Genomic DNA, 16,976 nt, shown 5'->3' on the forward strand with positions numbered 1-16,976 from the left:
ACTGCGGAGGTCCCCATCGAAGCCCACATTTATGGTCGCCATGAACAACGACTATGTGTAATTACACTGACATATGCACCGCGTCATTTTGGGCAGTAGATACTGCCGAGGCAGATATGTTTCACCGACTGCGGGTTTCATCGACCAAGAACAAAAAAAAAAAAAAAAAAGAGGACTTTGCAAACTAGATGAATTTTACAACCCTTGGAGGCAGCCACATGCAGCTAGACAGAGGGAAGTGCCCCCCATATAAATCTGAACTCGGGACTAATGGATAATGTGTCCCGCCTCCTCAAGCGAGTGCAAATGAGTATCCCAGACTCCATTGTGAGAGTACATTTAACTCAGAGAAGCTGGTCTCACGGTCTAGCAGTAAAACAGTCCCCTGGTAGAGTGGTAAAAGAGATGCTGACATCCTGCAAGGGACACTTCTGTATCAGTATGAAATACAAAAGCAATTACGAGGAGAAATCGGATAGTATCACACACACCGCCGTGATAGCGACTCTGGGGAAAGTTATGGGCAGGACTCCTTAAAAATTACTTTGCTGGGTTGCTCTGTGGCAAATTACCGTAGCTATGGTTAAGACTAACTTTCCATTGAAAAGGCTTTTGTTGGATTGTTGTGTGGCAAATTACAGTAGTTCTGGTTAAGTCTCACTTGCCATTGAAAAGGCTTTTGTTGCATTGTTGTGTGGCAAACTACGGTAGTTATGGTTACGTCTCACTTTCCATTGAAAAGGCTTTTGTTGCATTGCTGTGTGGCAAATTCCAGTTATTATGGTGAAGTCTCATTTTCCATTGAACAGTTTTTTGGGGTTGCTGCTCCTGAAATCACACATATAAAGATGCCAGAGTTTACTATGCTTTGAGTGTGAGAGGTGCCATGACTCTTGAGGGGGGAAGCATTTGGGGGCCACTTTCTCCTCGCAATAATGAACATATTACTATGAGCAGAGCTGCATAGTGACCTTTGACATATTTACTTTATATGCACAATGTGGCCTTACAAAGATAACTAAGCACTGTGTGAGGAGGCGGCAGGAGAGAGACGCAGCGTCTAGAGAGCCACAGCACCGTGTGAGGAGGTGGCAGGAGACAGACAGTGTCACAGGAGCCACCGCACTGTGTGAGGAGGCCCCGATACTGTAAAGTTTGTCTTTCTCTCTAGCTTTTATCAGATTATAACATTAGACAGGAGTCCCAAGCTATGCGCTGGCTCCCAGTTTCCAAGGCGAGGGAAATCAGTGTGAGAGATTATTTTGTAGTTTTGGACATAAAAGACAGACCTGATAATACCGGTACCTTTGTTTAGGTTGAACATATTTTAACATAATATGACCAAAACCAGTAGGTTGAATTACCTGTCATTCTGTCAATTTAGATATCCTGTAGCATATTTCGCAATCTTTTTTGTAATACAAAAATCACTGCGATGAAAATTACGACTGAAACAAGCATAACTGAGCTAAAATGTTGAAAATATGATTGGCCTGGCAGAGGGGGCCTGTATTTTCACAACCTCTTCCGTACATCACGAGACCTGTTTGCTGCGCTGTTTATTCGTTTTCATGTAGAGCATGAATACAACCCAGCCCAAAACATTCACCTTTGTCATAATAAAATAGACATACACAAAACCAATCCCCTTTGCCGTCATAATAAATATACATAAACAAAACCACTATTCTACCATGAATATGCTTATTTTTTGCTATGAATCATCAAACATATGTTTTGTCTGAAAAAATGTACTATCTGCATCGGTTCCTTGTTTCCTCCTCACTACATCACAATTTTTACATTTTGATTTTGAGGCGAGCTACGAACGTGTGAAATGGAACAAGGTCTGCTATAAAAGCTTTATGCCAAATTTGTGTGCAAATAACCCGAGCACAAATAAGCAACAGGATTACCTGGTTCCTGCATTTTCACTGGCCTATGACAGAGTTCAGTAAAAGAAACAAGCAACGAAATACATTGAAATAAGATGGTATGTATTTGTTGTGCACAGAAACCGAAGGAAAAATCACAACGTCGCAAAAATATTCATTTAAACGAATCCAATACCCACGCCGCTGATGAAAAGACTTGGGACAGTGTTTCTCCAGAGCGTATTTGGTGCACCTCACGGGAACGGGTCTCTCAAGAAATGTTTCCGCTGTTCCTGCCGCAGCCATGCTCGTATTTCTTTATTGCATCTTTGGAATGAAGAACAGTGAAGTGTCCATCTCCACGTATGAACTGTGAAACCTCCAGACATGTGTAGGTCTTGTGTGTGAAACCCTTCTGTCGCCATCCAAGGAGTCTGAGAAAGTATTGTTCTCAGCTCCAAACTCTTCCTCTGAAGTAATTGCCGGCGCTCCTCACACGGCTACTTTCTGTTCTTAGAGAAAGTGTCCACGTGTTCGTTTAATGATGGTCGGATCTCTTACAACTGCTTATCGTGTGTCCGCGGGCTGGAATGGACGTTTCTCGCGCACACTGCTCACGTTCCACAGGACTGAGCAATACAAGTACGCAAATGGTGCGCGCGCGCCACAGCGAGACATCTGTTTTGGCATTATTGCGTCTGGGCATGATAATGCAAAACAGATCGTGCCTATGCAGGTAACCGCAACCAATAGGCCATAGGCGGAGCAAAGGCGGGACATGCACCCGCCTTTGCCCAATTGCGTGCTGTCTTTCTTAGAAAGACACACGCAAAGGCCAATAGCCTATGCGGGGAAAAAAACACAAGCACGAGCGTGTGGTGAGCTTAGGTGATCTTTTTGAAGCCCCTAAAAGTCTCGCAAGCAGCGCATGCGCGCTACTCTAGGCTCAACCTAAAAAAAGCACAAAATAATGAAAAGAGATCTGAAGTGTGAGACTTCACGTTTACATTTACTGCATCTGAAATACAAAGTAAATGTAAACGTGAAGTCTTATAATTCTGTTTTGTTTTTTTACTTACCTATTCACAAATGCGAGACAATTTGGCCATGACAATGCTTTTTGTTTTAGTGAACCTCTCGTGGAGTGCAGAACTCTGATGTTGTTGTTTGTGTTTGCAAACTTGCATCACTTGCCCGAATGCTGATGTAAGCCTCTGCCTGCACTCCCGAGCTCATCTCTTCGGCATCTCCGCAATGAGGAAGCACCCGCCGTTGCTCCCCAGGCGTTACTAATAGATTTTGGCCTGGCGATTGAATTGTCAAGTGTGCGCTTTGCATGTTAGTAGTTGTGTTAGAACTACAACTACCAACACTTGACGATTCATTCAGCAAGTGATGCCACACGCAAGCAGCATCGCGATCTGTTTTACACGAGGATAATTTTAAACAGCTCTCGCCAACTAATTTCCATAATTTGCATTTCTTTAGGAGCTGAAAAGTTTGCAAACACAAACGACGACATCAGAGTTCTGCACTCCATGAGAGGTTCACTAAAACAACAGGCCTAGTGAAGCACTTGTGCTTGTTCTGGCATCCACGAGAGTGAGCAGCAGCGCACAGGCTAGCTGTTTTCAATTAGCATGCGTGCCGCTGCTCACTCTGTTCTGTGTATCGTCAGTATACCAGATGATGTTGATGTTGCACGAAATGATGGGGTCTGCGAGTGGTGCCATGTGGATGTTGAAGAGGGTTGGACTCAGGGATGAGCCTTGAGGTATGCCGCAGATAGTGTGCTTTGGATGCAAAGTGAAGGGAGGGAGGCATGCTCTCTGGGTGCATACCATTCCTGGATGCTATCCATCTGAGCGCATCGTCTGTGATTCTAATCTGGCATAGTCAAATCGTGAGGGTGTGGTGGGAGACAGTGTTGAAAGGTGCAGCAGGGCCCAGGAGTATATTGGCCGCTCATTTTCCTCTGTCGAGTAGGGTGCGGATATCATCTTTGTGGCAATCAATGCAGTCTCTGTGCTGTGGTTGGCTCTGAAAATTATTTCAGAAGGGTCCAGCAGGTGGTTTCTCTTCAGGTGTTCAATGAGTTGGAGGTTGATGGCCTTCTCTGGGACTATGGTGAGGAACGGGAGAGGGGATTGTAGTTCTGGGGCTCGCTGGGGTCTGCTGATGGTTTCTTGAGGAGGGGTCTAACCTCTACTTGTTCCCATGCCTCAGGAAAGGTGGCTATGTTTATGGAGGCATTGAGGATGGTGGTCGAGGATGGTGGTGAGCTGGTGGTTGATCTCGTCTCTTCCAAGGTTGAAGAGCAAATAGGGAAATAGGTCAGTGGGTGCTCCTGAGTGGAAAGAGTTCATGAAAGTCTAGCATGGCCACTTGAACTGGTCTTCTTTAAAAGCTGCTGCGGCTTGCCATGGGGAAGACCCGGTACCGCAACAGAGCTGGCTTATCACCGCTGGCTACATCTGAAGGCGAGGACTGTGATGCAGGACCCATGGAGTGTGGGAACGGAGACCACATAGGAGCATCAGAACTTCTGGAAAAATTGCAGCGCCATTGCCCGGAGGTGCGGGAATATGCCTGTGCCAGTATTTCTAGGCTTGTGCAACAGAAACAGATCATCCCTTCCTTTCTACAGAAGAATGCAGTCTGCTGTTTAGGTCCAATACTCTTAGACAAAAGTTTAAGCTGTTCGTGAGAATGCAGCCGGGGCGCTTCAAAACTTAAGGCCTGTGGTGGATTTGAAGTTTACGATGACATGGTATCGAAGTATATCATGACCCACCTTGGTTGCACTTTTGAGAGAGTGTAGCAGTGGTCTAGAGACAAGTGTTAAACTTGATAGAAAGGAGCAAGAACCCAGCAAAAATTATGTTGAAGATATAGCTAATAAAGCTATTAACCTGCTGGGGAATCTGTGTGAAAGTAGCAGCAGAGAAGTCTCCCTTTCAACAATGAAAGTTGTCTGGACCTTGTACTACGATGTCTGAAGAAATTTTCTACAAACGTAGAATTGGCAATTTCAGCAGCATACTGTTTACAGACGGTGACCGAGGATAACCCAGAGCTCTTGGAATGTTTAAACACTCCTGTTTTGCATATACTGGAATCAGCAATGTTGTGTTCCCGGAATACAATGGAGTATGTGCTTTTAAGGACCATAGTAGCTGGTACAGCTTGGAATATAAAGGATAAGATACCTTCATCTAGCCAGGCGGACACCGTGAATGCCATTCTGAAGATTTTCTCAGAAACTTTGCAAGTTGATGCCGGAGAATTCATAATTCAGATGAAAGAAACTGAAGTGCAAAATTGAGAGACACTGCTGCAGAGATTAAAACTGAGGAAGCCATCGCTGGCTTAGAAGATGCTGCCTTAGATGAAGAGGTGATGGAGGAAGCTCCCCAGAAGTCAAAAGTGAATAAAAAGCACATGGATATTTCAGACTTTCTTCTACCCAAGAATGAAGACTTGAAACAAGCATCTGCCTTGCTGGTGGCACAGACAACTGCACTGGAAATTCTTGTTAATGTGTGTTCAAGTGAAGATCCTTCTGATGATGAATGGGACGAGCTGTCCAGTAGTGATGAAAGTGACATATCTTTAGAAAATTCCCTAAATGTCGACAGTGGCCACCTCCTCTCTCCTCTGTGCCTTTCTGCTGAGGTCAGCTCTGCACTTATTAATCACCTCAACCCAAAAAAGGATCTACAATTTTGTCAACGGTGTCTTTAGTTCTTTAGGGTTCTATACAACCCCTTTCACATTGCCCACAAGAATCCTTCCTCTCCAGTTTATTAAAGTGTTACTCGGACCAGAAAATATAGCGTCTAACCTAATCCCTATTGATTCCACTGACTGTTATCGCAGGTATAATTGCTGTACATTGTTGGAGTGTAAGTTGCATTTGGATTTGTTATTCTCTGGAGGCCATTGTCCTGGATATTGACTAACTGCCAGACGCCGGACCTTAGGACGGCCACCAGTGTACCAGTGTACATTGCCTGACCCCAAGTTGGCTTCCATAGTGGACCCCTCCATGTTGTTTTACTTCCCTGGGACAACAATTGGACATTGACCAGACCTTGAACCGATCCCCTAACCTGCTTACACATCAGGACTTGGTACCTGTGGAACTTACCCCAGACTGTAGAGAACAAGCGATTTGGCTGATGCCCGGTGGAGCGTCCATATAGCTAAAGAGGAGATGGGTTGTGGACCCCCCCCCCCCCCCCCCCCACACCCCCACTGCCATCACCTACCCATCCAGACCGTGGGCAGATTTCCCCTCATCGCTACGTCCTATCTTCCTCCTACCTCTTTACCATATCCCCTTACCATTCCTTGCGCCATTCATCTTTTCCCCTATATTCTTTAAATGCTTTTTTTGATACTAATGTAACTTTTAACTGAGGTAAATTGCAACCTCATTATTCCTCATGTAAAGCGCTCTGTTTCCTTGGGGTCTAGCCAGCGCTACATAATAACTCATTAATTAAATATGTTCCCATTTAGTACTCTTTCTCTCTTTGTCTACTTTTCTAGCTCCTATTCCCTTTCCCCTGAATCTCTCACCTTGCCTGCTAGTCTGCCTAGCCCCCTGTCCTTTATGCCCTTTGACTAAGCACTCCTTCTCCCCTTGTTGAGGAAAGATCCAATATTTATATTCTGGAGTCTCAGCAACCCGCTAACAGAGTCCACTGCGCCAAGGGAGCCACTCAAAGCCGAGGTATGGTATGGCACCCCTTGCCAAAGCACTCCCTCTTTCTTTTTTGGGGAAGGATCCAGTATGTAGGCCTTGGAGTCTCAGAGACCTGTCTGAGAGAGTCCACTGCGTTAAGGGAGCCTCTTCCACTGGGATCACAGCTTACTGGACTTTGGACGTTGCTTTGGCTCGTGTACTGGTTTTTGTCCCGTCGCCCTTCCCCTTCTCTTTCCCGCCTTCATTACCTGTCTACTTCCCCAGCTCCTACCCCCACTCCCCTGAATCTTTCCCCTTGCCTGCTTTTCCCCTTCGTATTTGTGCTTATTGTTTAGATCAACCTTACAAGTAACTATGTTGCCATACTCTAATAACTATGTAACCTTTGTAACAATGTGATCTGTAACTATGATCTGATGCTCATGTAAAGCGCTCAGATACCTCCGGGTCTAGCCAGCGCTATGTAAAACCTTTAAAATAAAAAATAAAATAAAAAATAAAATAAAAAGGAGGGGTTGAGTTCAGTGTGCCACATTGTTCCCATGTGGTTGGTGGTGGTGGATGGGTTGCTGAAAAGGTCAGAGGGTTGGGGATCGAAGTTTCTGCAAATGGTTGCTATCTTGCTGTGGAAATGGTCGCAGAATTCCTAGGTGGAGGGGAATCGAGCTTTCTGTGGCTGCCGGGCTGGTGAACTCTCTGACGATGGAGAAAAGTTCCTTGGTACAGTAGGTGCTAGTCTTAATCCGGTGGGTCAGGCCCTTCTTTTCTGTAGCTTTGAGGTGGTAGTCATTGAGGGCAGTTTTGTAGGAGGCTCGGTCGGAGTGGTTCCTACTACTGCGCTTTCTTCTTTCCAGTTTGCTGCAACTGTGCTTCGACATGCTGATTTTCAGTGTGTACCAGCTGGCTTGTTTGGTGGGTCCGAGCATTTTGGCTGGTTGGGTGGGAGCAACTGGGTTGGCGGCACTGGTGATCCAGGAGTTGAATTTCTCTACTGTCCGTCCCTGTTGGTGGAGATGTTATGCGGTGAGCTGCTGAGGCCGTTGGTCCATTGTTGCCGAGTGACCTTGGACCAGTTGCAGTAAGGGGGCACTCTGGCAATTGTGGGCAATGTGGAGAGGTCCAGCGATGGTGAAGTAATTACACATTAAGCCATTATAAATCAGCCTGCGTAATACAAGCCTTTAAACTAAGCTATTAAGCCCGGGAGGGAGCGGCGGCAACATACACAATCCACCCTCAATAAATATTACTCTAATGATCATTAACTTCACAGTAATGGAACATTTACAATAACTCACTCCAGACCGAGAAAACTCATATTAGAGCACATATTGGCTTTTTTGTAAGAATGTTCCAAACATGGTCAAAGACTTGAATTAACAAAAAATTAATTCTTCCAACTGGAAAAACAGGCAATGAACATTAACAACCAGTCTCACTCCTGGGTTAAACAGAAAGCACAAATGAAAATGTTAAAGCTGATACATTAAACATCCCAGCTGTGAGAATCGATAATAAATAATTATGAGTCATGTAACAAAAATAATGACCCTGCCTCCAAATTAAATGAAAAATGTGGAGAATTAGAGTAGTATAGATCATTTAACTAAACCTATTTTTCAACCAGAAGTAGTAATATTTGAGGACTGTATAAAGAAAACTGGAACCCTAGGATCACATACACTTAACAGCCTGATTGAATTTTCCACCTCACCAGTCAACTACGAACTCATGTAATGCTAGTAGTAGAATAAAACAGTATTCAGGAACCAGTTCTGCTCCCCTGGAAGCAACACTTAACTCAATGGCATCACTGTCATCCATCACAGTAGATGCCTTAAATGTTCAATCAAAAACATAAAATGACACACAGATTGATATTCTCTTTAGAATGGCTCTACAATTAAAGGATTTTGAAATAAAAATCCCACAACTAGCAAGAGCCATGAGGAAGCAAACAATCTGCTGAACAACCTTAGCCATTACATCATCGATAAACTGGGTACATTTTCCAGTGCAATAAATACAATAACCAGCTCTTGGAAACAAACAGGATATGATAGACCATGCCATTGGCCGTTTGGGATTGACTGGGAATCTAGTCCAAAGCAATCACAGTGAGTCATATCGACTCCAGCCTGACCAGGTTTTTGCCTGTTTATCAACACAACAGAACAAGCAAATGTCACTGAATGATTGACAAATAATCACAATCCAGAATAATATGGTGAGCCGAGAAAGAACTGCTAATCAGGTGACAGAGGCCTAAAAAACAACAACACTTTCAGCAGGATTGTCAAGGAAGAACAAAAAAAAGGCTAAACATAAGTTCATGAAGAAAACAAATCCAAAAGGAAATAGGAATGAACATCACCTTTCAAAGGAAAGTAAGTGCCTGCAAAGCTGACCCTTTCAAAAGGAAAGTAAGTGCCAGCAAAGCCGGGAACAATATAATTTAGGAAGAAGGATGCAAACCAGAACCATCTTGCATAATGGGCATGTCCACATGGAGCAAAAAGACATCCCAAGACTTGATTAGATTATTGGAATACAACAAGAATTATAGGCATGATTACTCCTAAAGAGTTGACGCAGTATAATGCCTATGAGCAGAACAGGTCAGCAGTACCAAACATCTTTGGGGGAAAAAGGTGATTTTCAACTCAGTGTAACCTATTCCAATTATATCAAAGCTGGGAGAATGGCTCAGTTAACAAACAAGTGAATTCATTCTGAGGAATGGTCAAAAAGTTTCAATCAATGGATGTTTTATTTGGTTGATCGTGCAGGATTGCTGGCAACTTTGATCGCATATCGATCTGGTCATGTATTGATCAACTCAGACTTTGTGTATAAAACAGGGATTTAGCTGTTGTTTTTTACTTTGGCATAATGAAAGCAACTCTACAAAAAACTGTGTGGCACCCGGATATAGAGCACACTAATAAACCGATACTGAAAGGTTGAGGCTATACCACTCTGAAGGTGAAGCGGAGGAAGAATTAAAGGAATCACAGCTAATTTTAGAAAGTGAGCCAATCTGCAAAAATATCAATGGACATTGCCCTATTGCCATAGAAACAGAACACCGTAAATAGCCTGAAAGGAAAATACTTAAGGTCAGAAATGACCAACCATGAAGTAAGATTTGATGGTGACAGGCCTCTATAGAATCTCAAATGTAAAACTCAAATCTGAAAGTAAGGTATCTATCAATCTCAGTGATATTCGCTCAGTCATATTCAACCCATTATATCAAAGTGTGTGGCCTCCTGTTACTTTGATCAGAGGTATACTTCTTCTGCTTTTTTCAATATTACGTATCAAAAATAGAAATACTGAATCAACGGAATTCATATCCAAGCAATATCCTCCAGATAAGTGGATAAAGGAATCAACTAAAATGAATTGTAATCTTCTTCTTTGGCAGCCTTGGTAATTAAACAGAAAGCTTGCTTCTTGGAGTGGGGCATGGAATTGATACCTACAGTGGAGTACAACTATCCTTCTCCCCTCTGAAAACACAATCTGGGCAATGCAAAGTATTGGAACAAAACAAAAATAGTAAAGTGGTCATATTACAAGATTCCTGAGACAAGAATTTGGACTGTGATTGTGGAAGTGATCTCCTAATTGCAAATCATGGAAAGGAAGCTGCACATTTAGACTTGAACTATGTTAACAAGGAAAATTGAGGGAGGCTCTTGTGGCTATTAATAACAAATATGTCTGACAAACAGCAAATAACAAATAAACTAAGAAAAACAAACATTGATTCCAAGCACACTGTGAGTCGATTATCATGGAACATGGTCAGGATCAATAAATTACAAACACTGCCATCACTATGAAAATACTTAATCTCCTATGAACTTCTTGGCCTACAAGAAACTTGGTTAACGGAAGAGATTTGCCTCCAAAATAAAAATATATATAAAAAACTGGTGTGAAAATTGTCAGCTAAAGGTTGAATGTCAGAGGCAGGTTTGGGACTTTAATTTCATTCAAATTGGAGGTTTTGCAGGCAGATATTTCAATAGATTCAAACAATAAATTAGTTTTGGTACTTACTTGGAATGGAATTATATTCCAAAAAAATGTTTTTCTTTACAACATATACACTCCCCTGATCAGCTTTGCAAACTTAGGACTCAATGTATGTTAACTGAGCATAACACAAACTTACAGTAAGAAAGGGACATGGAGTAAATGATTGTGTGAAAGTTTGGATCCCCAAGCCTAATCCCAAAACCACTTTATTAATTACACAGGTACTGAAATATTTGCATTAGGATACTGGCCCATAAACTTTCTGGGGAACATAATTGCAGCCTTTGGAAAAAAATGTTTAGTCTTTCATTTATTAATCTGAACAGTCAATTAGCTCCTGATATACCAGCATCAATAACACACTGTTATGTTGAAAAACTACATCTGCTCTATTACACACTGGTGTCTCCTGAACTCTTGGAGAAACGTATTCTTTTCATTTTTGTCAGTGAGCAGACAGTGACCATTGTCCACAAATTACAGAATTCATCTGAGGCATCAAATATAATGAGCATGTGCAGAAAATCACAGATGAAGACGAGAATACCAGTTCACAAATTAGGATGGAACCAGTGACAAAAAAAGTTAAGAAACAGTGAGATGCTAATTTCTCTCTGCCTGGCAGCCACTCTCCCAGAGGTGAAGGAACATCACCTGAAACCTGGCACCCTACCTAGAGGAGCTGTGTACCGGTCCTAAAGTTTCTATAAGCCTGACTGTCTGCTGAGAGAGCTAAGGAGCTTACATAGCCTTGCAGGAGGAGAGACTGTCCAGGGAGGAGCAAGACAGTGCAGACCCAGTATTTGTGGGGTGCACAGAAGAAGCAGAGCATTCTGGGACAACCCTGGTGCAAGATGTCCCTACATCTCTCCTATTGGTTCCTGATGGGAACTGCGATTCAGAGACACCGTAATTGCCAAAGGCACAGTTGCTGTGATCACTTTTCTGTGGTCGGCCTTTGCATGGCGGCAGCTTCCGAATTGCTGAACGTGCCATTACAGGACTGCATCTGCATAGCCCAAGCCCGGTCTGGGGATACAGCTGCATTCCAGTTGGCCAGGATGTGAGGTCCAACTGCAAATACGAGGAACCCTTTTGGGGCTGCATCTGCCGACAGTACAGTTTGGACCGCTTCAACTCAGGACTTGTGCTCTTCAGGCGACCAACAGCCCAAGGCATGGGAGGCTACTCCAACCAGAGCAGCGAGACTGTGAAGTAATTGGTAACAATCCTCATTGTTTAATGGCTATGTCGAGGATGATGTGACTAAAAGTACTTAAGATTACAGGTAAGTAATTGTGGAAATTCCACCTAGGTGTTCCACATGAAAAGCAAATCAGCCTGCCTTTTGTAATAACTTTCTTTAAAATAAAACTCCTTCACTTAGAAAATAAAACAGTGCAGAACCAATACTCTTAGAGTAAGCCAAACGAAATTTCACATTTTTAACGAAATTTCACATTTTTGCTTCATTTCCTTCAAACAAAAGCGTTGTACTATTTACAACCTCATGACATGTCGTTAGAGGGGACAAAGAGAAGGGAAAAAATGTAGCGGATGGGGAGCAACAATTAAAACAAGCATTGGAAATGCAATAGGTCTCGCAGTAGTAAAGTTTGAGCTATAGGTGTTATTTATTTTTTTGTTTTTTATTTATGTGTTGTTTTTTCTAAATAGCTAAATTAATAGCTTTCTTCTTTACAAAGCCAATAGTTATAATTTTTGTAAATGTGACACCTCTAGCATTTGTAAAGCAACATGTTTTGTATTAACGGGACTTATATGTGACTTATATGTATTGATATAAAAAAAATCAATGGCTTTAAAAAACAATTAATAATTAATACGTAAATAAAATGGATTTTATTTTATATTGCCAATAGCTTAAAGTTTATTAAATATATTTAGTGAAGATGCTGTGGTTGCGCTGAGTGAGGGTGAGTGAGGGTGAGGGTGAGTGAGGGTGAGTGAGGGGTTGAGGGTGAGTGAGGGGTTGAGGGTGGGTGAGGGGTTGAGGGTGGGTGAGGGGCAGCGGAGGCTTACTACTCACGGCAGGGGCACGGCCTAACTTTACTTTCTTATGAAGTGCATTTCACGTACTCATGGTGATATCAAAGTGAGGCCACGCTCCATATCTGTGCCTGCTTTGACTCTCTTTGAGCAGGGAAGAGGGGTGCATAGGAGGAACTTTGGATCGAGGGTCAAGGCCAATTGTGAAATAGAAGCTGGAGAGCCGAGGAGCAAGCATCGGGAGGAGGCAGTGAGAGACGAGATTTGGGTTGAGTGGTAATGATTTCCTTTTTTTGCAGGTTTACATTGCGCGAATTTGACACGAAGTATTGGAGCTCTTTACCCGAGTACCAGTTACGTTACACAAGGACATATTCATTTTTGGAAATGCAATAGGTCTCGCATTAGAAAAGTTGGAGCTATTGGTCTTGTAAATGACAAATGTTTTATGTATTTGTTGCTTTTTAAAGTAGCTAAATTTATTGCTTTGTCATTTACAATGCCAATAGTTTTGACTTTTGCGAATGTGACACCTATAGCATTTGGAATGCAACATGTTTAGTATTTACGTGACTTAGATGGCAGCTATTGTCGTTAGGCCACATCTCTAGAGAGCAGGAGAGTGCAGCAGGGGAGAGAAGCATAGCACTGCAATAGGTGTTGCATTAGGAAAGTTTGAGCTATTGGTATTGTAAAGGGCACTTTTTTATTTATGTGCTTGTTTTTAAAATTGCGAAAATAATTGCTTTGTTATTTACAATGCCAATAGTTTTATGTTTCGCAAATGTGACACCTATTGTAACACAATATGTGTTGTAGCACTGAGTGGTGTGAGGGTGAGTGGTGTGAGGGTGAAGGGTGTGAGGGTGAGGGGTGTGAGGGTGAGGGGGGTGAGGGGGGTAAGGGTGAGGGGTGTGAGGGGGGTGAGGGTGAGGGGTGAGGGGGGTGAGGGAGTTGAGGGTGAGGGTGAGGGGAGGGGAGGGAGGGTGAGGGAGGGTGAGGGAGGGTGAGGGGGTGAGGGAGTGTGAGGGAGAGTGAGGGTGAGGGTGAGCGGGTGTGAGAGGGTCAGTGAGGGGGTGTGTGAGAGGGTGAGTGAGGGGGTGTGTGAGGGGGTGTGTGATAGCGTGAGTGAGGGGGTGTGTGAGGGGTGTGCGAGAGGGTATGTGAGAGGGTGAGGGTGTGTTAGGGTGAATGAGGGTGAATGAGGGGGAGGTGAGGGGGGTGAGGGTGGGGTGTTGGGGGAGTGAGTGTGAGGGGTGAGGGGTGAGGGGGTGAGGGTGAGGGGGTGAGTGTTAGGGGGTGAGTGTTAGGGGGTGAGTGTTAGGCGGGTGTGAGTGTTAGGGGGTGTGAGCGTTAGGGGGTGTGATTGTTAGGGTGTGTGAGGGTGAGGGTGAGTGAGGGGGTGTGAGTTTTCGGGTGTGTGACGGTGCAAAGGCGAAAAACTAATACTGTCAGTAGTGAGACATGTAGATACTATGGGCTTCTCACTGATATTCAAGAAAAGTGTTCAATCATTGAACCCAACCCCAGCAAAAATTCCAATCAAATCTAGGTGGTACACTTGCTTGCACAACCTGTATGCATGCAATGAATTCTAGTCTTCAACACACCTTCAATACAGAGTAAAATAAAATTTGCACATTCAAACTACTCATAGCTTGATCAATGGGCTGTATCACAAACAAAAAATTGCATACTAATGCACAATATACATTATGATGTCAAGAACAATTCTTATGATATATCTGTGCATTACTCATCATGAAACACATGCTTAGAAACATAGTCCATTAAGTATCTGCATGTTAGCACTCAGAGAGAGGAACGCTGTCAGAAATGTAGTTCTGAAAAATATTGACACCGCCATCATCGTGCTGGAAAGCGGTAAGAGAGTGTAAAATATTACAGCAATATAATGGTCACCGCTATGAGAAAAAGCACTAGTAAAAGCATTTATATAATGGCTGAATCTCGATTTAGCCATCAGCGCATTACATCTATATTAATTAGTTCATTTCCCTCAAGCCATATCGATGCCGCAGGCTTAGCTACCAAAAGTCAGAAAGCTTACGATCCTAGAAATTCTAAAGGCAAAGAATCGTGCCGCGTTCGTAACAGCTGCAGTAAAGCGGACACGACCGGCAGTGCTTAAATAATGATTCGGGTGCATTAGAAAAAGGACTGTAGCCTGTTGGAGTTTGGCAAGAAAAACTGCCGCCATCTTAGAATGTTCAAGTGTTATGTGCTAGTATGTGATAATAGTACACACAAGTCGGACCTACAACAAGGTAGTAGATCGATAATCTGAGAAAAACGGCCGCTATCTGATAGAATAGTTTGCCGATTATCACTTGGCCAAAGAACAAAAAGAGGCTGGCCAGCATCATAGTTCTCAATTTAGTAAAACAAAAAATGAAAAAACGGCCGCCATTTTAAATTGGTTAACGGACATCAGAGTCTTGATAAGGAACCAGGAGAAGTGGTGTTTACATAAGCCATGTGTAAAAGTAAAACATGTGAAGAGCATATAAGAAATAGTGAAGATCAAGAGTAGGAGGAGGAGAGTAGGGGAGGCACGGCCTAGCGGCCGTGCAATCAAGAAGTGAGGGGGCGGGAGAGTAGGCAAGGCAGGCGGCTGGGGGCATGTGCACGTGCTTTTAAGCTCAATGCGCATGCGCATTGAGCTTAAAAGTCACGGGCACTGCAAGGAATCGCCACGATTCCTTGCAAGTTGGACAAAGAGTGGATAAGCCCCCATAGTCTCGCTTGCTCAATGCGCATGCGCATCGACAGGCGAGACCTAAAAATACGATGGTGAGCAACTGAATAGTTCTTGAGGAAATATTTCACGAATGTCTGCATTTGATTAACATAGACGTATATTTTTCTCCCATTCCCCATCATGTGCCCTCCACCGACCCGCTACCCAGTCTCCATATGTAGAGGAAGCTGTTGAGCATTTTAGTTTGAAGGCAAAAGTGTTTTCATAGTCTGCACTTCCTCAATAGTCTTGCGGCTGACACTAATAGGGACGACTGACTTTCTTTCAAGCAACTAAAACGTCAAAATAGAATCCATAGCTGTTGTATAAGTTACTTCCGTTGCGGTCAGAGAGATGCTAACTTGATACAGAGCATGGCCTCGTTACTGAAGAATGTGTCAGCATTTCCCAGCACAGAAAGCTTCCAGGCAACATTGTCTCGAGTATGTGTATGCCAGCGGGATGCTTGACATGCCTGAGTCATGCTAAAGGCAGAACAAAACAAAGCGGGGTTTCCTTAAAAACACAATTCCTGCAATTAAGTGACTCAAGCCTGACGAGACAATAAACGCTAATCCTGTCCCAATTAGCGCCCTGGAGTTTATTACTTCCACAACAGCGGCTTTAAATGCTGGTCGTTTAACGGTGAATCGCGTTACAGTGAAACAAATACACGGAAGAGGCGCACGTACCTGTTGGACTCCGGCAATTTTGTTGTAAGAATGCAGAACCAGCAGCAACGGAGCATGGACGTTTTTTCCTTTGAAAAGTTCAGGGGCTGACAGTAAACAAAAAAGTAAAACTGTAACGTGATATATCAATATTTGTATCATTTACAATTGCAGCAATGCCTTCGGGCCGAGTTGCATTAAACTTGCAAAAAGGAAAGACCTGGCTGAAAGAGTTGCGCATCCCCAGAAGGCAGTTAAGACATTACGCGGAGGGAGGATGGATGGGTTGGGGTGGAAAAGAGAAGCTTACCGGTCTCGGCGTACGTGAAGACGAGCAGGTCGTCCAGTATCTGGATCTGGGTGTCTATGGGCCGCCTTTCCTGCAGGTCCCGCAGGCGCTCGAGCAGCTTCTCGAGACTCGCCTGCTCCATCTCCGTGGTCTGGAGGTCTATTTACCTCAGCGGCGCCCGCGTGAGCAGCGACCCAGATCTGCGGTGTACGAAGGAGGGAAACAACTTTCGCTTTTACTTCGCCGAGAACGAATGGCAAAGGCAGTCCAGCTCCTCCTCCTGCTCCTTCCCGCCCCGCCTTCTCCTAACTTCGTCTTCCTTGTCCTAGAGGCAGCTGTCACAAGTTATCAAGCGTCAAAGGGCGCAGTCCCTTCCGAGTCTGAAACAGCAAGGACCGTATTTTACGCTGCGTCAGAAGCGTCGTTTCTCTTCAGAGCTGGCAAAGGAAGCCGGCAATTAATAGGAAACGCATACAATTCTATAAACGTTGATTAAACGGCCAGTGAAAACATACAAATAAACGGCTGAATAAAAGATATGCTAGTGGAAAGTTAATAAATGCATATACTATTGCCAAGAAGCAGTCTTGGAATGTTATTACAGGGAATA

At 43.7% G+C, this 16,976-nt stretch overlaps 1 protein-coding gene and 1 pseudogene across 1 annotated transcript in view; one reads left to right on the plus strand and one right to left on the minus strand.

Annotated features, from left to right (window-relative positions):
• The window catches only part of LRRK2 (leucine rich repeat kinase 2), a 2,096,839-nt gene extending 2,080,177 nt beyond the window's left edge, over window positions 1-16,662 (minus strand). The window contains exons 1-2 of the mRNA XM_086967213.1: window positions 16,388-16,662; window positions 16,099-16,184 (exon numbers count right to left, since the gene is read on the minus strand). Of these exons, the coding sequence (XP_086823339.1) occupies window positions 16,099-16,184; window positions 16,388-16,508 (207 nt within the window). The 5' untranslated portion in view covers window positions 16,509-16,662. The remainder of the gene's footprint in view (window positions 1-16,098; window positions 16,185-16,387) is intronic.
• LOC147750629 (HEAT repeat-containing protein 3 pseudogene) lies at window positions 4,297-5,618 on the plus strand (annotated as a pseudogene).
• Window positions 16,663-16,976: the final 314 nt, after the last annotated feature.

The sequence above is a fragment of the Lissotriton vulgaris genome, chromosome 1_1, assembly GCF_964263255.1.
Source record: "Lissotriton vulgaris chromosome 1_1, aLisVul1.2, whole genome shotgun sequence".
NCBI classification, from domain to species: domain Eukaryota; kingdom Metazoa; phylum Chordata; class Amphibia; order Caudata; family Salamandridae; genus Lissotriton; species Lissotriton vulgaris.